This window comes from Ixodes scapularis, unplaced genomic scaffold, assembly GCF_016920785.2.
Source record: "Ixodes scapularis isolate PalLabHiFi unplaced genomic scaffold, ASM1692078v2 PGA_scaffold1__304_contigs__length_218370807, whole genome shotgun sequence".
Lineage (NCBI taxonomy): Eukaryota > Metazoa > Arthropoda > Arachnida > Ixodida > Ixodidae > Ixodes > Ixodes scapularis.
Window position 1 is genome coordinate 13,379,371 of NW_024609846.1, and position 22,273 is coordinate 13,401,643.

The 22,273-nt window shown below is 45.3% G+C and overlaps 1 protein-coding gene across 1 annotated transcript; it reads left to right on the forward strand.

Moving 5' to 3' along the window:
* The first annotated feature begins 210 nt into the window (after positions 1 to 210).
* Positions 211 to 20,594, forward strand: LOC120841161 (chymotrypsin-like protease CTRL-1). The gene is made up of 6 exons (XM_040212018.2): positions 211 to 321; positions 1,335 to 1,518; positions 4,557 to 4,686; positions 11,895 to 12,039; positions 14,299 to 14,429; positions 19,879 to 20,594. Exons 1-6 carry the CDS (start codon positions 267 to 269, stop codon positions 20,089 to 20,091), a joined length of 858 nt encoding a protein of 285 aa, XP_040067952.1. The 5' UTR covers positions 211 to 266; the 3' UTR covers positions 20,092 to 20,594.
* Positions 20,595 to 22,273: the final 1,679 nt, after the last annotated feature.

A 22,273-nucleotide genomic window follows, 5' to 3' on the forward strand; every position in this document is an offset into this window, starting at 1 on the left:
GCCAATGTCAACATCTCTTTCTATTTGCGCGAACAGAGGCCTAGCCTGCCTATGCCCCCCCCCCCCCCCCCCCCCCCCCCCCCCCCCCCCCCGTCGCGTGATGGTGTGTTACTCGATGCTGCTGCGGTCACGTCGCTGAAACAATCGCACCTAAGCGACAGAAAATAAAAAAAAAAAAAAAAAAAAAACGACGTGTTCGTTATTTAACGGCCCATTTTTGTAGCTATCAAAGGACACGGCTAAGGCTGACTCAATCTCTCCGAAAAATGAAGTTCTTGATATTCGCCTATCTGCTGAGCGTTGTCTGGAGTCGGAAACCCGGTGAGTATTCTGAACGTATTTGATTTCTAAATCTAAAGAGCTCGGCTTAAAGTTTGGCAAAATACTTTTCAGAGGCTTTGTTCAGGTTGTGAGCCGTTAGAGGGTGTTTCTGTTTTTATGGATATGCTTTCAAATGAACCGTATTTTACGTTAAGCTAAAAATATTGCGTACATTTTGGTGATACTTCTGAACCTGAAGTTAATTCGGGCAGTTCAGAATAAACCCTATGTACTATAGTTTCGTAATATTCACGTTTAATATTTCATGGTATTATTTGCGAAAATCTTGATAATTATACCGTAAGCAGGCGCGTGCGTTTGATTAACCAGTCAGAAATCATAACTTTATATCAATATATAAACTGTGGACTGCTTTTTTCTGTGTTCCTTTTTAAAGTAATTTTTTGGGGAATATCAAGTTCACCGCCTTTATTTAATTTGGAAAAACTTCGGGCAGATGTGGTAATCCCGCTGATGTCCTGACATAGCTTAGTGGTCATTAGAAGTAAATACATTTCTGAACGTGATAGGTATTGGAAAAATATTATTTCACGCTTTATTTTTGTTTTGTATTGGTTTTCGAGTTGAAATTAAAATTGAACACAAAACATTTGGTTTTTAACTTCTTTTTTTCTTAATTAAGAGAAAAGCTACGCCTTCGCAAGGATTCAAAGTCCTCAACCAGTACTTTGACGATCGCAGAAACAGAATTGAAAAGAAAACAATATCTGAGCCGGATAAACTCAATTGCGAGGTGTTTTTACATAAAACGGCAATGGGAGAGCACGTGTATTAGCGCGCCGTCACAACAACTCTCAGATAAGTAGTTTTTCTTTTCAAGGGAGCACACTGATAGGCAGTAGTAATAGTATGCTGTTGAAAATGAACCTTCAGTTGAGAGTGCGCTTCTTCTCTCCTCCTTGTTGTTCCTGTTTACTCAGCGCTTTTCTTCCAAGCAATGTTCCCAACTATGTCCTATTTATATGTTAATAAAAAAAAAACATTATTTTTAGATGGATGCGGGAGGCCCTCGATCCCACCTTTCATCGAGCCCGAAGACCGCATTTATGGCGGTAGGGTTGCTGTGCCGGGAAGCTGGCCTTGGCAAGCGCAGTTGCAACTTCAAGGACGCTTTCATGTTTGCGGCGGTTCCCTGATCAGCGATCAGCACGTTTTGACTGCTGCACACTGCGTCTGGTGAGGGGACATTGTAGAGTTCTAAAACTATGCGGGGCGCAAGTTCGTCTGCTCCTTTTACAGGGGTTGCGGTGATGTCAGAACGAGAAGCCCTTATTGGCTGATTGAAAAAAAAAAAGAAAAAATAGTGGTTAGAGACCTCAGGGCATCTAGCATTGAGGTCTACCCACTATTCTTTCAATCAAAGCCAATCAGAGCTCCGCTTTGTATTGACGTCACCACAATTCCAGCGCAAGAAGCAGACGACTTGCTCTACGAATAGTCCCCGACAATGGAGGAAACGCTGTGTTTGGCTTATCATGTCTACAGTCCTTGCTTTACGATACTTGTGTCGGTGTCCTTATCAGCTAATTCATAAATCTCATTGCCTACGCATTGACGAAACGTTCTCATGACTCTGCACGCCCCAATGTTTTTTTTTCAAAGCTCTTAGGGATTATTGGGGACTCCAGCGAAATCGACAGCAGCTAGCGGCTATAGTATAAAAAGATGTAGCTGCAGGTTCGCTCACCAGCATTTTTGAGCAAATCAAGGCCGGGTTGCTAAAATGGGCGTCTCAGCTGAGACTGGTTGAAAGAAAGCACTGCCACGGCCTCTCGATTATTCCCCCCCCCCCCCCCCCCCCCCCTGTGAGCGGTCAGCCGTATGCCCCACTCCTCCGGTGAGAGTGATAGTTCTACTATACCCCGCAGCGCCAGCCGTGGCGCACGTTATCGGCGATAGATGAGCAGTCCGGCCGGCCCGGACCGGTGCGGCTATCTAGATTGTTTTTCGTGCAGTGGCAAGTCTCACTTGAAACGAGCCCCAAATTGCATGAATAATATGACAAATCTGTGTAGAATAAAAGCACACGATTCTTTAGACGAGGAGCTCACTGGCTGAAAGAATCAGCTGCAGGTTGCGCGTTAGAACCGCATTCAGCTGGCAGTATGAGCGAATTGTCGTTTTTTTTGTTCCCGTAAGTGTTGCTCCGTTTCTATTACCACTGAATATAAGAGTTATAGTTGGATATAGCTAGGCCGTATAATTTCCAGTTTAAACCGACATTCGAGCAGGCTCGAGCTCTAAGTTTTATTCATCTGCAAAAAAAAAAAAAAAAAACGAATTTTTTTGTGCATACTTTTAGCAATATGATCTTCATTGTTTACGAAGACATCACGAAAGTCATATAGTTCACAAGCGGAGTACCTTTCGGGAAAGAGGCTTCGGCGAAAGCCTCAATATATTCTTTAGAGAGCTTTTTAGGTCACCAGCCGTGTTTGCCAAAAGAGGTCTGAGGAGGTTCCTGAGAAAGGGCTCGCAGAGCTCTTCGCTGTGGTAGGGGTATCTGCAGTTAGAGAGCCACATCAGCGGGAAGTCCATAAGGTGTGGAAGCACAGCACTCGAATTGACCTTGCAACTCCGCCCTCAACGACGAATCTCCGCCCACTGTAGAGCCCTGTAAACAAATGTGCCGACGAGCTTGCACAGCCAGACAGCTTCAGGTCGCGAATAGCTGAGTACTCCTTAGTTAAGGCTAAACACGAGCTGATATGCTCCGTCACGTGATGCATTTCCCGTAAGTTGCAGCTTGCATTCAGGACACGTCAGCTGCAAAGTTTTGCGGGTTCTACTCATAACCCTTCCTTGCTTTCGCTCAGACATTTCTATTCCTTTGCTAGGCTGAAAGTTTCAGCTAATTACTTTATAATTACAACAATTTCTACAAAAAGAAATATGGTCACCTTTTTTTCGCAAATGAAGGCCAAGTGGTTAGCCAAATAAGTCAGCGGTGCGAACTCAAGTTCGGAAGGGACTTCATTGTACTTCATCAGGTGCTGAATTTTCTGAAGCACACCAAGAGCTTCCTCCGGAAATGCAGTACTTCCTGTTTCACGAGTGGAGCTAGCAGATTTCATCGCCGTGTGGCACTCAGAACTAGATGGCGCACTTCCACTTCTGGCAGCCCCAAAAAATGCCAACACAAACCACACCCGCGAGCAGAGGGTGACACTACGATACTTTCTCCGCGCAAAGCGGTGCAAAGGTTGGGGGCAAGCGAGTTTTGCGGCCTTCTGCAACCCCAGCAGCGCCTCGGTATCGGCGAAGGCAATGACGGGCAGATATTTTATCTGGGTCGCGTAGCAAGGGTGCGTTGGGCGCCTTCTCTAGCTTTCAGCTCACAAGACCACCCACTGATGTGCAGCGCCCCCACGGCAGATGGAAGAAGCTCTCCTCTAACGCGCGCCCTTTGGTTTTCAGAAAAAATCGGCAGGCCGCACTAACAGGGGGGATCAAGCGGCCGTGGCACTGCCAAAGCCAACGCACGAGCTAAGCGGGAATCAAACATCGTATTAAGACGGTCGCGCGCCCCAGCCTTTGTATTGCTTTCGTTCATCCGGTCTCAGCTCAGAGGCTGCTCTACCAAGCCAGACTAAAGCCCCTCTATTCTGAGAAAAGTTGCGTCATTCATTGTTGTGGAAATGCTGGTGACGCATGCAGCGCGCCGCTTCTGGGAAGAACGTGGCGTCTGAAATCTAGCTCAGTGCTGCACGTTGGCTGAGGCACGTTGGCATGAGGCACGTGCAACGTGCAGCCCAAAGGCTGCACGTTGCACGTGCCTCATGCATCAACGCACCTTGCGCTACTTTTGGTATTAAGCCGGCCCAGAAATTCGCACCACCTGGCGGTCATTGTTTTCATTTTGCACCACGTGGCGGGCATTGTTTTCATTTGCACTATGCGTATTATTTAGTAATATGTAGAGTGTCCAGTATTAATAATAGTGCTCTAAATCCAGCCGGAACAAACCGCACTTGCACATAGCAATAGATCGCTAACTCAGTGATGAAACTGGCAAGTTTGTTTGTGTTATTTTGCACAAGAGCGAAAGTGCGCGTTAAGATATCGCAAGGTAAAATGCACCAGTAAAATGCCCTCTTGGGGCGCGTTCGAGCTTTCTCTGTAAAGGTGTTGATTTCGGCGGCTCCGTTTACAACGCTGGGTTCATTGTGAAAACCCTACATATGCTCGCATCGGCTCTCTTGTTTTTCAATTAGGGGAACGCGGCCGGCAAACTTGAAGATTCACCTCGGTTCACACCGGCGCCAAAGACGAGAACCAGCGGAGCTTGTTGTAGGCGTCCATGAAATTTGCATCCATCCTGCTGCTCGTACCAGTCTCCAACCGGTAAGAAAACAAAGATGGCGGTAACTTCAATGACAGAACAAACACAATTCCTTTCCCGAAAACACTGTTAGAGCGCTGCTTTAATAGATGGGATTCATTTCTCGGACTAAAAATTCTGATGCGCCTACATTTTCCCGCAATGCACTCGGGAGACCAACTGGCTGCTATCTAGCGGGCAGCTCAGCAATTGACGAGGCTGAATTTACATTCAGACCTAAAAACCTGTCTCCACTTTAGCACTGATCATAGTGAGAGGTCATACTCACTGCCAAAGCGAATACTGCTTTTTAATGAGTTAGCCTTAAAACGCTCTTTCTGCTGAAAACTCGGTAGTGTGTTTCGTTTGTAAGCGCCAGGGAGACAGGGAGATGGAGGGGAGGGTGTGGTTCGTGCGAAACTCCCATTGCTCCGAAGCGCTGACGTCAGCACATGTCAACCCCTCCCACTCACTCCTGCGCTGTTAAACTGACAGACACCGTATGGTCTTTGTCAAAATGAGCCATTTCGTTTTCGTCAGTCACCCGCGCAGATGCTTCTTAGCCTGACAGGAGGCGGCGCCACGCAACACCTTCTACACTGTTAGCAAGTCCCGTGTATTTGGCGAATATTTGGGGTGAAAAACACGCTATTTACACAAATTACCATAAATTTACACGATGAGTAACGGATAATTCGTTCAGAAATCATGCGAGGTTGTAAAAAACGTGTTTTGGTTCGGTCATACACGCATAACCGTGTAGCCGACCTCGATAACACGCATCGCCCCCGGCGACGACCGCGGCATTGCCGGCTATCGAAGCACCGGAATGCTTGGGGACACACTTAGAAAGGACCGTCGAGACAAATGCCGCGGAAACAAACATGTCTCGGAGACAGATATGCGCCAAAAGCAATTGCGCCATGTTGCAGGACGTTGACGAAACCCGCGCTTACCGTGCTCGCCGCCATCTTCTGGTCGATGGCAATGCAGCTTCCCTCATGTCGCCCATGTTTGTATTTAGTTTAGGGGTCCTGATAACAGTTTCTTAGACACCACAAATAAAGTTATGGGTCTAATTATTCGTTCCAAACAGTTAAAAATGGATATAAAAAGCGTGTCCTCGATGTGAACACGTGACATTGCAGTTGGTTTCGTTTTTGCTTCAACCTTCAACTGCAAGCGATCTGGCCACGGCGCAAGCGCAACGCCGATGTACGCTGGAAGCAAGCGCCGGTTGGCTTTCGTTGTTTTTGTTTGACCGGAGAAAATCTGGCAAGTACTCATGGCGCCGCTACTGTTTTGGTTTGACGGGACGCGAGAAGCTTCGCATAGAGCTTCGGAGTTTGCGAGCACATAGTGAAGACGTGACCGGAGAAGTGCCCCTGTGATGTTCCTGGAAGACGGAAAGTAGCATTCGTAATCGTCGTGTGTGCTTTGAAAGCGAAGGGAGTCACAGGGTCCACGAGTTCGCAACCACAAGCCAAGGTTCACGACAGCGCGGCGTTGACTTCGGCGATCTCGTTCTCTTTGGTGAAACCCGGCGATGCTAAAAAGAGCTGAAACATTCGTCGTGTGTGGTGCGGTGCTTTGTATTCCGGGTCTGTTTGAACCACGCTTTTAACACGGAGCGCAAATTGTTTGTTGCGTGGTGGAGGTTCAACGGGTACAGTCCTGTCGTCGTCAGCTGATCCGGTCCAGCTGGTCCGGGAGGACACAGCGAGCGTTTTTAAAAGTAAATCTTCCTTCGTTCCGTTTCAAACTGTGAAGATATCCCGACACATACCGTGAGTAAGAAGCAGCGGGCGTTTTCAACAAAACTACGTTGTTTTAATTGAATAATGGACTCCGGATTGTTGTCTTAAATCTGCCGTTTTTTATGCTTTGTGTTGGACTGCGTTAGCATAGCGACGCACACCGCTCGAGTAGATGATTCGGTCCTGCAACGAGTTTGTTGCGCCAATCATGCGGCGTGAATAAATTAGGGCAAGGTTTCGTACCTGCCCACAGATGCATGTACTGAGACCATTTTTTTATGTTGTGAACGTAGTGCTCTTTCTTTATTTGGAAGACGCGTTGGTACATTTATTATGGTACAATCACTTGAGAGTTGAGAAATTGGAGAGCGAGCAAGCTTTCTCAACTTTGTCTCTTTCTCTCTGGCACTGCCCTGTTTCAGTTTCAGTAGGCATATCTACTAGCAGGTACAAACTGCTCTAAAGCAGGTAAAAAACGGAAAGCTTAGGACGGTGCGGACTCCGTGTTTCACGCTTTTCGCAAGGTGACAGGGTAAATGCTTTTGTGAGATATGCGGAATATGCAAGCGATTTTGTTATGCCCGTCGTTTGCGTCTCTCCAGCAAAACGAATAAGATGATCTACTACAAAGGCGCAATCACAAGCCAAAAGATTTAAGATAGCAGTCGTTTGCTTCGGTGATCCGTGTAGCTGTATTTTACCCTGCTCTCTGCAACACCGTGTCATGACGAAGAGCTGGAATGGTCACGGTTTGTGCCGGCCTCCCGGTTGACAGAAACCCGCGTCGCCCGCATCGGCACAGAGTGCGCTTGGGCTGTTGATGCTCAAGCCTTTCATCCGCGGCTTGTCGCCAGCTCATCCTGCTGCTCAACGGTGAGGAAGCGGCGAGAGTAACCTCGGAAGTGAATGTAAATCCTCGTTCATTCAGTTATCCGGTGTCAAAGTGTGGAAGATGTCCAACGTGTACTGAGGGCGGGAACTACGAGCGTTTTGCCTTGCTTTTATAACCGAAACCAGATCAACGAGATAACTGCCTTGCGTACTCTAAAATGACGGAAGCAATAAGTTTCAACAGGTCGAGTACGTCACCGGGGATGTAGGCGAGACGGTGCACACTGTTTAAACGCTTGCAGTATCCACGAGTGGTACCAGGAAAGCGACGTCAACAGAGAAGGAGCTCGCGATTCAGCATAATGCACTGCTACGTGCCCGTGTATCTTCAAAGTTCGGGGTGGTGGCAGTATAAAAAAAAGACGCATCAGCGCCCCACACCAGTGTTCACGAATAACACCGGTCACAAACCCCCAAGCCCCACCGCTCTTCTCGACACCGACACGGCATACGACAACAAACTGCATCAAAACGCCCCAAAAGTGAAGGCGTCTGCTCCCGTACTGCAGCTGCTGCAACTAGCGGAAGTGAAGTGTTGGGCGGATGTCCGTATGTCCTTCACAAAAATATATAAAAAATGCTTTGCGCAAGGATCATTTTCATTTATTATTGTATACGTAATGACAAAATCCCAATAATTTGTTTTTCTATCTGATTCAAGCTAGTCGGACTGCTCATAACACTGGTCAAGCAAGAAAATAACAAAAATTTGAACTTTTTCATGACCGGTTTAAGATTTATTGTTAACATATTGTTATTTATTGCAACGGACTAACATTATAGATTTTGCCTCCATACTTTTTAAATGCAAACAGTTCTAACACACGGCTGTCCATTGCGCCGTGTTTTGTGTATTCTTCTATAAATCTGTAATGGTCAGCGACCAAAGAGCTCACCCGCACATGTCAAGCTTATATGCGCTGCAGGGAGAAATGGTTATCGAGTAGGAAGTGTCGCGCGTAGTGTCGGTTGTTGTGTTTGTGTACCTGTCGGTGCTGTGTAGCTGTGTGCTGTGTTGCCTGCGTTGTATGTAGGGTTGCTGTGTAGTCGTGGTCGTTCGCAGAGTTAACAGACTCGTCTTTTTTCTTAAAAACAGGCTGCTAGAAATCTCGATAGGTGGCGCAAGTTACCGCCCGATTCTAAATAGTCTGCTCAAGTTATTTATCCATGTGAATTCGGCATTCGTTTTTTTTTTTTTTTTTTTTGTTTAGCGGCTAGTTGAAGCTACCGACGCCGCCGACCGCCGACAACGCACGTACGTACCTTTGCAAGTAGCTACGTCCGCCGCTTGAAGACTTTACTGTGTATAACAAACATCGAACGAGAACTAACGCGCCCTGTGTGCTTTCAATTCGGTTGAAAGGCGCGCGGCTCGCTGGGCTCGTCTCTCGCCTGTTCTCGGCCGCTGGCCGCCATGTTTCATAAGGAACACGCTCGAAACGGTTTTGCGGAAGGCAGACACGGTGTAGCGTGTTAAGTTTACACAGCACCCCATGTGTAGACGAAAAACACATATGGCCTCGTGTAAAACGAACACGTTTCGACGTGTCCGCTATGGGACAACGGTTTACACGTCTGGGCGTGTTATTTTTGCTAACAGTGTAGGGAAGAAAACTGTAGTGTTAAATAAGACGGCGTGATCAGAGAAGGCCAAGCAGGACACAGATTGGAAACGAGGCTGCGTCAGAGCTCGGGTTCTAGTCGAGCTTGAGCCGAACGTTGACGGAATCGTCGTGTCCAATCTGTGCACAGGGTTGGCCTTCTCTGATGACGGCATTTCATTCAGCACTACGGCTTTGTTATCCTAGAGGTGTTCCCGCGGCGTGGTAGAAGAGGGGGGGGGGTGGGGGGGGGCGTGCTCATGTTTGCTCTGCCGTCGCCGGTTGTTCTTCGCTCTGGGTTTCCGTAGTAGCGGTGTGTGGGCTGCGATCTGTTTGTGTAGTTCAAACGCTGGATGCGGTTCCCTCCACAAGTGATATCGATGCGGTTCCTTCCACGAGTTGTATGAATGTGCTTTGGTTTCAAGGAGAGATATGAATAACCTTAACAAAGGGCGTCGTGTACTCTAACAGGCAGAGTACAGATAGGGGGCCGAAAAAGATTCCAGGAAGATTCATTGGTGGAGTTTTAGGGAATAAATTAGCGTGACCCTTAGGAAACGCCAGACGCGTCCCCGTTTCGGAAACACTAACCGTGAACCCGTAACGAGACCAAAGAAAGGGATCACAAATATAGAGGACGCGAAAGATAAAACCAAAAGAGGGAACTGAAGTGGTCTGTATTAGCGTTTCTCAAAGAGGGACGTGTGGGACGATTCCAAGTGTCATGCTAACGCATTCCCAAAGTATCCGCCAATAGATTCTCTTGTAGCTTTTTTAAGACGTTAGCGTATTTTCAATTTCGTCCTTCACCAACGTTTTCCGTAAATAATAGTGTTGCGCTTTTCCAAGTGCTTTGTGCCAAAGTAGACGGTTCAGATATCTTACAGTGTGCGCTATTCTATTAAACACCTTTCTGATTGAAGTCGATTGTACCATTAGAAGTGCAATATAGGATCCGCGCCGGAATGACGTCACTTGGTCACTCATTAGAACCGCACTGTTTTTGGATATCACCAAAAAATGAGCAACTGTCGATGCCTTTTTTTTTAAGATTCGCATCTAAGAAAATAGAACTCCGCCTAATAAAATAATTCGCGTCGTCACCTTGGAGATTGAGCGAAGCGTTTGTTTAGAGCAACAGCTGTTATTGGTAAGTTCCTCCCCGGGAAAATACGCGGTCGTCCGCCGCCAAAACTACCGTTGACATCACCAGCTACGTCATCAATCACGTGACAGCTTCGAGCTCCCACACCTGAAACTTCAAGGTGCGCCAGACGCCACGGCGGCTGTAGTTGGCGTCACGTTGTAACGGCGACTGTACATTCGAGACTGGCAAATCCCCTCCGCCTCCGGTGCTCCCTTTTAAGGTTGGAGGGGAAACAAAAAAGCGAGGGCGCATTCAACGAGTAAAGAAGCGCACTAGGTTCGGACAGACCTGATTTGCACGCAGTATGGGCGAACATTTTCTCAGAAATAATGCCGCTTGATAAACAGCCGTCGCAGCGGCACAAGCTCCGTGATAGCCTTAAAGCACCCCGATTTTGGTTTTCATGTAGGCAGAGCCTCTCTTTCAGTTATTGATCTTACCAAAAACTAGAGATATGCGAGACGTATAAATTTCAATCACGCAGCCATTGACTTATCCTCTTGTTGAAAAGTAAACACATTTATTTTTCCCCGAAAAACTGGTGGCAACGAATTGTTGGCACTTTCTTAACAGCCACAAACGGCAAACGTTAAAGTCTTCAACTGTTCCATCGTTATAAATTGAATGATAACGTTCTCACCTATTGTACTGTTATTGAAACAAGAAAAAATAAAAAACGAGGTTAATTGCCTACTATGTTTCGCCGTTTTACGCGGTGTTTTTGGCTTTTCCAACTAGTATCATTCGGGAGTTTCAGGGAACCGTTTTTGCACGTCCGATAGTCTACGATTGGTCCTCCGGCACAAACTGGGAATGTGTGGGTCCTCAGCGTTGGCACATGCGCAGTTCGTACTGGAAGGCCCATCGTACCCTATCCTATGCGTAAAAAGGGTTCGCGAAAACTATCTATTAGCTTCGCAGCCATAATGCTCTGCTGGGCATTCGTCACGCCCTGCGTGTCTTCAGCTGCATCTGACTATACGGAGCGCAAGTTCGTCTGCCCCTTGCGCAGGGATTGCGGTGACGTCAGAACGACGAGCTCTGGTTGGCTTTGATTGGAAGGATAGTGGGTAGACCTCGAGACAGCTGGCACTGAAGTCTGCCCAATATCATTTCAATCAGAGCAAATCTGAACTCTGCGTTTAGGCGTCACCGGAACCCATGCGCAAAAGGCAGACAAACTTGCCCTCAGCATAGTGTCACATTATGGGCAGCAATGTTAATTGGCGCCCGTCAGCTACAATCAACAATTATTTGTCTTTTTATCTGGCCAGCCGAGCAGATAACCGACGAAATTTGTGAGTCATCAAATAGACAGTTAGATAAAACGGAAAGTCCCAATATCTCCCACTGATAACTTGGGAACCTCGAGTTTGACTGTTTGCAATTTCGTTTGCTGTTTCGTCGGTAATGTTGGACTGTTTTATTTAAATTAGTTTTGCAAGGAGTACATTTTTTTAATACTGGCAATACTGTGATTGGGGGCAGACAATCTCTGTATGTCTTGTTCTGAGAACGAACTTACAGAAAATGTTGAGATTTCTCAACTGGTTCCACCATTTGCGATACAGCATGGGCATGGCGAAACGTTTGGATTACGTAAGAGGCAATATTTTGTTTGGCCTAGAAGAAAACTCTGTTTCGAACACGGAAGGCTCTGAACGATTTCCCCTTGAAAACAAGTCACGGTGGACGTAGTTCAGTACTATATATTTCTGCGCTCAAATTCGTCCTGCACTTTCGGACAATAGTGTGCCGTAGTAAGCATCAGCCTCGATTCGTGCCAGATGCATGGAGTAGAGACATGACCCAAACAAGCCGCCTTCTTCTCGCAGGGTTTAATGCAGGACATCGCGATCATCAAGTTGAAGAGCAAGGTGAATACGACGACGACTATACAGCCAGTGTGCTTGCCCGGAAACAACGAAGAACTGTCCAAAACATCGAAGGTGTTCGTTCTCGGTTGGGGAGCAACAGAACGTAAGACTACCCAAGAATATCCCGACACTTTCATTTGAAAACAGACACCCTAAGAAATTCCCGTACGTCTGCCCCTGCCACACCCCTCCCTCCTCTCCCTCCATTTACAGAGCACTTCGAGAGCTAATCACTGCGTTTAAAAAAACTAGATATCGCGGGTTTCTTTTTTTTTTTACATTTTAAAGGCAGTGAAATGCAATCTATATATAGGGCCTTAATGCGATCATTCTTTCACACACATAGGGAGGAAGTGACTGAAGGGCACATTAAGAGGCTTTTTGTTAATATTCAAGGTCGTCAGAGTAGCGTAAAAATCATTATTTCTTTTCAAATGTCTGGTAAAGCAGATATATTGTCATGATTGAGAATTGATGAGGCGACGAAAACTGAATCCAACGAAAGGTTTAATGGGCTAACTTGTGCCCAAAACAAAGAGGAAATAGAAGATAAGAATAGAGCGTCACGGGCGTCGATAACGGCGTAACAGCAGAATCGAACGGGGCGAGACTGACTCCAGCTCGTCACGGGGAGCACCTTTTGTAGCGGCGTGGGTTTCTGGAACATTCAGCCTAGAACGTTCGGCGCGTAGGACATTCGTAACTCGATGAGGCGAAAAAGTTCTCGAACTTTCGAGAACGACCAGTAGAAAGAGTAAATAAAAGATCATTCCACTACTTGGAATCGTACGCGTATCTTCCGTGCGACAGTCGAGCGCGATAACCATTGGGCCACGCACGCTCTCGCTCGGCGACGCGCGTTGCATTACTCCCCCTTTATTAAAAGCATCGTCCCGATGTAACTTGACGGGAAATAAATCAGAAAAACAAACCACAATAATGGCAAAGTACGGCGGTCGCGACGCGAAGCCACCTACTCGCCTCTCTCGTAGAATGGAGGGAAGTACGGCGCACGTGTGCTGCGCGTCTCAGCCACTGGGGAGCAGGACCGCGGGCGCGGTGATGCGCTCCGATAAGAAACCGAAATCTAGAATCGCGTCCAAATGGAGCGTTTTTACAGAACGCTGTAAAATGCTTCCCCGGCGTTATATCTTTCCAAAAATAGTTGACTTAGTGGTTTTTGATGATGCTCTACAAGTTTCTAATTGAAATCATATGTCTATTTCCACTAATTAAAAAAGTTAATTAACAAATTTTAATTAATTAGCCGACTTATCGCAAAGATTAGCCACCCATATAATGTCCGCCTGGCCGTATAACCCACCTGCACAAACCGCATTGGCTCAGCTTTCACGTTTTTTTTAAACAAATGAGTAAGAATAAAAAAAAACCTGTATATATATATATATATATATATATATATATATATATATATATATATAGTTGCGCGAGTATTTTGATCACTGTGATTTGAATACCATTTAAACAGAGCTGGGCACTGTTTGAGACTGCTGTTCTTGCTCTCTTTCATCGTTGTTTTTCTCCTAGTCTCAGAGCTATAGTTTATTAAGTTTAATAACAATTCTTTTGAAGAAGTGAGCACCAGTTTTTTGTGCGTCACTTCTTACTTAGTAATTTTGCGACCTGTTAAACCCATATTTGATATAATCTCAGCTTTATTTCTAACACCTAACGATCTGATGGGAACTGGGCATTCAACAAAGAAAAATCGGGATTAATTATTTTCACATTGAATGACATCCACGTTTTTAATATATTTTTTATTGAAGAGGCATAATGCTTCTAAAAACAAGACTAAAAACACACATTTTGGTTTGAATCTTACCTAGGCGTAGGGAGGAATGTGTATGTGTGTGCGTTTATATTTTGTGACTGCAGCTGTTTTCAATAGCGAAGGTTTGAACATACTCTAATTCCTCACGCGCTCCTTATGTGCTCCTTATACGATTACGAATATCCAGCCATATTTAGTTTATTGCAACCAATATTATAGCAACAGAATATTATAGTGTACGAGAGCATAAATATCCATTTTCGCTATAAAAATGTAAAGCAGGTATGAGAAATGCCAAGGGCAACGTCACAAGCAAAACCTTAAAAAAACACTTGTAAAGGCTTTCATGTATTAGGTAATATAAAGTTGCTGCATTTGGGAACTTTATGTAGGCGACGTACAGATACCTAAGGGAGAACAGGATAAGACTACCTGAACGAACCAACAGAACAACAGGTGCCCTTTCAAGATAAGGCGGTCGACTTTTAGTACACGGTATATCACTTGTAATTATTCGTATTTATATAAATTTCAACGCGCATTTTTTTCCTACCTTTTTTCAAACAGGTAGCCACGGTTCAGCAGAACTGAAACAAACTAGGGTGCAGTACTTGTCAAACCGAGATTGCAGAGCAAGAGGAGTAAGAGTAATTTCACAAATATTCTGTGGAGGTCATATCCATGGCAGCGCCTGCAGGGTGAGTATAAGTCTGAGAATGCTTCAAGCCTCTGAGGTCACTGAACTCTGAAAATGTCTTTACATTTCAACCTCCTCGACTCAACAAGTACAAGAAGTTTCTTAGAAAATAATCTCGAAGAAAGTCCGGCTAGATATTACGTTGTAAATGGAGGAATTAAAGCAGTTAATGAGGTGGATCAAAAGAGGTGGCGGTACGACTATTGTTAGTCAACAGCAGTGTTTTAGGCGTTACGAAATAAAGTAACGAAATACGTTACATATTACTTCCAAATAAAAGAAACGGGTTGGCGTCCTACCTTACCTCAAAGTAAATGGAACGAATTACCGTTACCGTTAAGAAGTAATGGAGGTTACTTTTGCGTTATTTTTTTAATTGTTAAATAACACGTTTAACTCCTTTGACGTCACAGGTATGCATAGCCGTAAACGCTAGAAACTCCAATCTCTATATGGCTTGGCGCCTAGAAACGCCAACCAAAATTGAAGTTAATTTTTTTTTTAAGAAAATGTACCGAATAACGCAACTGCGCTACACGTTAAGCAAAATAAGTAAGGCAAGTGCCCTTACTCTTCCAGGGATGTAATGAGTACGCTAGAACGTCATCGAAAAAAGTTACGGTAACCGGTGGCACCGTGACTACTAACGCTTTATCGCCAACACTGGCATAAAGCACTGAGGTAGCAATTTGGGAAGTTGGTGCATTATCAACTAAAAAAGCGCCAAAAAACAGAAAGACGAGGAAATACACCATAGCGCAAAAGCAAATGTTCTTTATTTGTGATACTAATCAATTAAACATATTTAAGCTCACACATAATGTCTTTTAAATTCTGTGTAGCCTCCGCAACAAAAAGAAAGACTCATTCACCGATAGGGAAAGGGACGTATCGCTTATGCATTTTTCGCCCTTTGCCTGGATTTCCTAGGCCTCATTCAGCTCTTTACAAACCCTATACTCCGCGACATCTTTTCTTGGCAATGCAGTGGAAGGTACAGGCCGGCGTCCCCTCTCCCATTTTGAGTGTACGCAGGCTCTCCTCCTCCCCCATTTCCGGGGAGAGGAGGAGAGCCCGCGCACACTCAAAATGGGAGAGGGGACGCGGGCCTGTACCTTCCACTGCATTACCAAGAAAAGTTGTCGCGGAGTATTGCCGAGTATGTATCCAGAAATCTGGTGTCATCAAATGACGGGGCACATCGGCAACAACTGCGGTGACTCGCAAGATGTCCCGATCGAGTAGCTTTCGTCGCCGCGGCGAGATCACGTGCACGATCATTGAAGCACCTTCCCTTATGGCCGATATAAGACGAGCCGCATGATGGAATTTCGTAGACAACACATGTAGTGCACTTTGCGTATTTTGTGCGGTGCCTTGTATCACACAAATATTTCGATACTATTGGTTTGACGATCATACGGCATAGCCGGCCCAGTTTATTGAGAGTAGTAAACACCACAGGCACCTCGTAGCGCGAGGCAACTTTCTTAATATTATGCCTGACTTAGTGCATATACGGGGTTAACACCGGCCTCGCCGTATTTTGTCGCGGGGTTTGACTCTGTAATCCTTTAATCTTCTGTTTTATTAGTCTTTTTGCCACCTCGACCAGAGCACCCTGGGGCAAACCCGCTGCCTTAAGCTTCGCAACCTGTTTATCGAAACTTTCTTGTGCACCATGCCAGTAGGATATTGTAAGGGCCGCCTCTCACATATAGAGGCAATGCTTCTTTTCACAACTTTGCAATGAGGAGTGCTTTACGGGGGAATCGCCCTTTTTGACTTTGGCCGGTATGTCCAGCAAATTTGGTCTTCTGGAGACCTTATCGAAGGTCCAGGAACTGCAACTGTCCTGGACCTTCCAGCAGGAAACTACAACTGGACATGTTCTTTATTGCAAAAACCTGTAAAGTGAGGGGGTTATTCTGGGTTATTCTTACCTAAAGGAGTTCATGACAGTATCACGTTGCCTCCTTCATATGCAAACATTTGGCAGCCCTCTATTTGCAAGAACCGTTTAGGGTGCAAAATTCCGAATCCATAATTGAATATTTGAGAAGGGGTGCGCAGGGAATGCGAAGTGCTTTCTCAGTCGACGTCGAGGACATTTGCTATTGAGTTCCTCACGACCCCCTGTTTTGTGTGTGTAAGAGTGCATTGACAAGGTCGTTATTCTTCCATTCCAGAGCTCGCGTTAGATTAACGCTGACCATTTTCTTGAGCTTCTCACATATTACTTGAAACATATGTTTGTTTTTCTTGACGGGGATATCTTTGCGCAAAAGAGGGGCATTAGTAATCGCTCCTGTGGGGCATCTGTGTAGTGCAACATCTTTCTCAGTGCATGCGGAAGAGCCATCGTTCAGAAACTACGGGTCTTTAGCAGGTTCAAAATATTCAGATTTGTGAATGATTTTCTTATTCCGAGTAATCAGGCTTACGCACTAGAATAGGAAGTAACGGTAGTGTTGGAGGTGTTTAAGACATGTGGCAGTGGCCTAAACTTCACGAATGAGGAGCAAAGAAAGCGACAGTTGCAGTTCCTAAACCTTCGGTTAAGTCTCCGAAAGGACCTCGATTGCTGGACGTACCAGCACCAGGCAAAATAGGCCATTCTCACGTATAGCTATGCTCATTTTAAAGTTGTGAAATGAAACACTGCCTCTATAATTCTAGAGGCGGCCATTAAAAGTTCATGCTGGCGTAGTTAACAAGAAAAGTTTCGATAAGCAGGTTGCGAGGTTAAAAGAGCGGGTTTCCCCCAGGCCACTGTGGCCGAGGTGGCAGAAAGCCCGGTAAAGAAGATTAAAGGATTACAGAGGCAGTTCCGCGACAGAATACGACGAGGCCGGTGTTAATCCCGTATAGACCAACACGCATCCCTGGCGTCACGCAGCTGCGGTGGCGCTGACGACGGCACTGCGCATGCGCAGTAGCTTCAGTTCACTCGAATTCGGTTTCTGCGCATGCGCAGTGCCCACACCTGGTGTGGGTAAACGCGGGCTTGTTTGTAAACAGCGTGTCGGTCTATATGCACACATTCACGCATAATATTAACAAAGTTGTCTTGCGCGACGAGGTGCCTGTTGTGTTTACTACATGCAATAAGCTGGAGAGGCTGTGCCGAAGGATCATCACCCTCAATGTATCGAAAGATATGTGTGATACCAAACACAGCACAAAATACTACGGTGGTGTCTGCGAAATTCCAACATCATGCGGCTCGTCTTATATCGGCCAGGCAGGAAGGTGCTTAGGTGATCGTGCACGTGAACACGCCACTGCGACGAAAGCGACTCCATCGGGACATCTGGCCAAACACTGCGGTCGTTGTCCATGTGCCCTGTCATTTGACGAAACCAGATTTCTGGCTCGATACCCGGATAGGGTTTCTAGCGAGCTGCATGAGGCCTTCGAAATCCAGGCAAAAGGCGGAAAATGCATAAGCGATACCTTCCTTTCCATACCGGTGAACGAGTATTCCTTTTTGTTGCGGGGCTGCATAGAACTCTGGAGAGATTAAAGGGATTGTTAACCGAACATTTCAGTGGCTATATTAAGCGGTGCACTATCTCTCTATGAGTCAGCAGCCGCCGGTGTGCACGAGCACACGCAACAAGATTGACGTGATCATATGCCCCATTCGAGCTTATTAAGCGTGAAGGGGGGAGATTATGACGAAAAATTTCGTTGCGTGTGCTCGCGCACACCAGGGGCTGCTTACTCATAAAAAGATAGTGCGCCGTGTATTTTAGACACTGAAATGTTCAGTTCACCATCCTTTCAAGTGTTGGTTGAAACATATACATATGATTAGTTTTCACAAGTAAAAACCAGTTGCGAGTGCGCTCTGATCTGTCTTTCTCATCGTCCTTTCGTTTTTTGGCACTTTTTTAGGTGCTGTCACATAGTTTTCGACACTCACTAGCCGTGAATTATCATGTCATTATAATTTTTTATTTACAAATCTTGAAAAGCTTCACTAGCGATTTTTTTTTCAACTGTCGAGTATAGTGGAAACGCCTACCCGCTCCTTACACTACTATACAAATCATTTCCTCAGGTACAAAAAAAAAACTAAGAAAAAAAAAGCGTAACTTTGTTTTTGTCAAATTTGCGTCATTATTTTGACTCTGCAAATGTTTGTAGGATTGAAACAGAACAGACGAAGAACGGTCTGTGGAAAATGCTGACGCATCGCAGTAATTTGATTTTAATACTTGCTTTGCTTTTATTGTACCAACGCCATATTAGTTCCAGAACGTTTTTTTTAATCCGGCCAACTAGTTAGAGGGTGTGTGCCAAGTGGTCTATTTTATTAACTAAAATCAGTCATTTCGCTTTCTATACGAATGTTTAAATCATTATCATTGAACCTATTAACACCCTTCTGCAAAGATGTTCGGATTTACACCACAATTTGCAGGTCAAAGGCGCTTCAATCGATATTAGTATGTATTTAAAGTTCCGGTTGCTTAGCAGAGTACATAACTTTATTACTCGGGCCGTTCAAATAAAGTACGCATCGCAGGAAGTCAAAACTCTGCGAGAGTATGACGCTAGGGGTGGGTATAGAACGAGAAATTTTGAGTAGATGACTTTACCTGGATCAAACGACAAATCCCGTAAGACATTAATAAATGTCTCTATGAGCCTATCTGGACCTAAACATAATATTATTACATCGAGAATGGCACTATGGGGGACTTTATTATTTATTTTCGTGAAATCAATGTGTCTGTAATGAAGAGAACAACTCTATTTCTTGCTGCCAACTGTTTTTCACTGATAATGCAGCGTGTCTGGCGAAGTTCGCAAGTAACGTAGCTGCTATTCATGGAATGATATTTCAACCCAGTTCTGCCCGTTCATTTTGTCTGTTTTTCAAAACATGAAACTTCTGGAAAGTTTCAAGCCATTATCGGCTGTCCTTATTTATTCTGGTTCAAACCATCCTTGAACAAATCACGCGAGATTGCAAAATGATTTGCTGCTTCGGAGACTAGTTCCTTCGTCGCAGTTGCACAATGTACGGTTCCTATTTGCTTAAACTTTTAATGACACGTCCGCCTCATGAAACATTTATTTTCAGTTGGACGTTCCTCTATTATTTTTTATCTGTGACAATATAAATATAACATGCGTCCAGAACGTCATTTATTGACTCGAAGATATTAAGTGCAGATCTAAGTCGGCTAGCTCAAAGAGGAATTGCGTCTTTTCCTTGTACATCTTGGTCTCGCTAACTTTCGAGTTTTGTCATTACCTCTAGCGTCACATTCAAACGAACTTGCAGCATTCTGCGACAAGTGGTTTATTTACAAAGGTCGAAACACGTGATTCCTTCTTCTAGGAAACAGCTCCTAAAGCTCTTTACTCGTACAACAAAAGCTTGCACATAAGGGAAAAAAAGCAATTGATTTGTGGCCTTTTTTTTTTGGTTTCAGGGCGACAGTGGTGGACCTGTTGTGCACCAAAACGACGGCGTGTGGTCGCAACACGGCATCGTCAGTGGAGGCCCTCTTGGCTGTGGATGGTCCTACGCACCGCAGCTTTTTGTCAAAGTGTCATCCTACGTTGACAACTTCATTGCACCTTACATAGATCCCAAAACAAGTCGCGAGAAAATTCGGAGTATATGCAGACTAGTTAGTTCGTAAGATGCCGTGAAACACCAAATGGACCGCAATAGTGTACTTTTTTTTTACCTAATGGAAAATTGACCTTTATGCTGATTTATGCAACACAATAGATGGGCGATTGTGTAGCATACGCGCAATGGCCTACGAAATTAACTTTTTGTGTAGGTCACGTGATGTTAACTTTTCTGCTCAACTTAGAAAATAAAATACATTGTACAGTCAACGTGACATAAGGTTACGCGACGTCAGTTTCCCTGCTAAGTTTAGCGGGGAAGCTGAATTCGTGTGTAGGTCACGGGCAGACCTGGGCTTGTTACTTGAAAAATGTAATTGATCACAATTACGAATTACCGAGCCTCAACTGTAATTAAGGCCGAAAAGTAACAAATTACTTTACTCGATACTATACAAATTACTTTCACGTTACTGTTTTGTACACTAATCCAGAAAACGGTAGAAACTATTTTGATTTTTTTTTTTCAAAGATGTTCTGCAACACTAGTTTTCAGTTCTTATACGCTTGTATTATGGTAGTTCTTGTAAAAATAAAGTATTGCATTAAAAGAAAAAGAGTGTAAGCTCACTCCGTTCACTTGCAAGCTGAGAAGGCACCGAAAGCTGCAACCACAACCGGCATCCCGGTAGCTTACGGCCTCCGGAAAATATCCCTGGAATTGTGCAGACAAAGCTAGGTTTGCGCAGGCTCACTAGCAGCGTCTGCCTTCGCTACAAGACTCGGAGCAAAAGAAGCGATCCATGAAAGCTCCCATCGACTCGAGTTTTTCGCCTGTGATTCACAGGAAAAGAAAAACTTGGTTCTAGCGTTATAATTTATGCCGAATGCAGAATGCTGGCGTTCCAGCTTACCATGATGTTTTTCTGTAGATAAGAGTTTGTTGTCCTTGGTGATGACAATGTTTTTTGGCCTATTTTTTTTTTTTTTTTGGCAATCAAAGTATGCACTGACACTATAAGCTTCTGTTCTCCTTAATGCCCTGAATTTTGAACATCTCCTTAAGAGATGGCCATGGAGACGACGGACTCTCCAGGACCAAAAACTGGATCAGTCAAAAAAAAAAAAGTTTCGGTTACGGGCTATCGATCGTTCATTGGTCCTGACGTTTATTCCAATATACGTGAAGGCAAGGAAGGACATAGAGAGCGAGAGAAGCGGTGGCCATCGATCTCACAAAACAACAGAGGATCACACCACTTTTAAGCGTTTTCTCTTTCCCTCTGTCAGCACTCCTCAAATGGCCTAACCCCTCCCCCCTCCCCCCCTTTGTGTAGACGGATGACTGTAAAGTGAGGAGTGGACTCGACCACCATGCCCAGACAAGTAAACCAAAACAAGTATCGTCCGTACCCTCAAAGACCATGCTCCTAGCCTCGCGCCGGGCGCTTTTCATCCGTGCCTCGAGAGCGTGCTAAAATAAAGCAACGCACATTAAAGACAAAGAGAATTCGACACCCTCACGCTACGCTACATCGTCTCTGGCGCGAGCTGTGAACCCGCGAATCGAGGGTGTACGGACCCGCGTTTGATGTCTTCGCAGGTGGCGGGAGACGTCGAAGAATGGGGAAAGGGTGAAACAGTGTATAAAGGGACAATGACAGGGTGTTTATGCTCGCCGAGGTTTTCAGTTGTACGTGACATATCTACCCAGAACACCTAACTGCCCAGGACAGAATTTGCGGCTCGAAACTCGGTTTCTAGCCGCCTCGGTGGCTCCGAGGCGAGAGCGTCGGCCTACGGGTCCCCATGTGGCGGGTTTGAATCCCCGCCGAGGTGCCCACAATCTGAAGGAAGCTAATTGCGGAGGAGGCGCCGTGTAACCGAGCTTGCGGTTGCACGTCAAAAGATCCCCAGACGGTCGAAATTAATCCTCCGCCGGGGCGTGCCAGATGTCCGTCGTTGGTTTGGCACGTCAAACCCCCAAATTTGATTTGATTTGATTTGAAATTCGGTTTCTTTTTGCCCAAAACCGCCGATCGAGAACTGGCCGGATTGAGTCGCGCTCACTTTCTTTCCCGTGGTCACGGGCCGTTTTCTAAGGTTTAGACGCGACCACCAAATTTGATCGAAGCCGAGGGTCATTGAAAGCACACATTCGACAGTAAAAATAGAAAAAAAATATGAAACCCACATTTTGTGGCTTCTAAAAAATTCAAAATACACTCATTAAAAAAAGAAAGAAAA

What these genes read in the sequence shown, in the direction of transcription:
- LOC120841161 (XM_040212018.2), top strand. Translation starts at nt 267, where the DNA reads ATGAAGTTCTTGATATTCGCCTATCTGCTGAGCGTTGTCTGGAGTCGG. An exon ending in CGGTTGGGGAGCAACAGAAC is followed by an intron (nt 12,040 to 14,298) that starts GTAAGACTACCC and finishes TTTTTCAAACAG; the next exon opens with GTAGCCACGGTTCAGCAGAA. An exon ending in TCCATGGCAGCGCCTGCAGG is followed by an intron (nt 14,430 to 19,878) that starts GTGAGTATAAGT and finishes TTTTGGTTTCAG; the next exon opens with GGCGACAGTGGTGGACCTGT.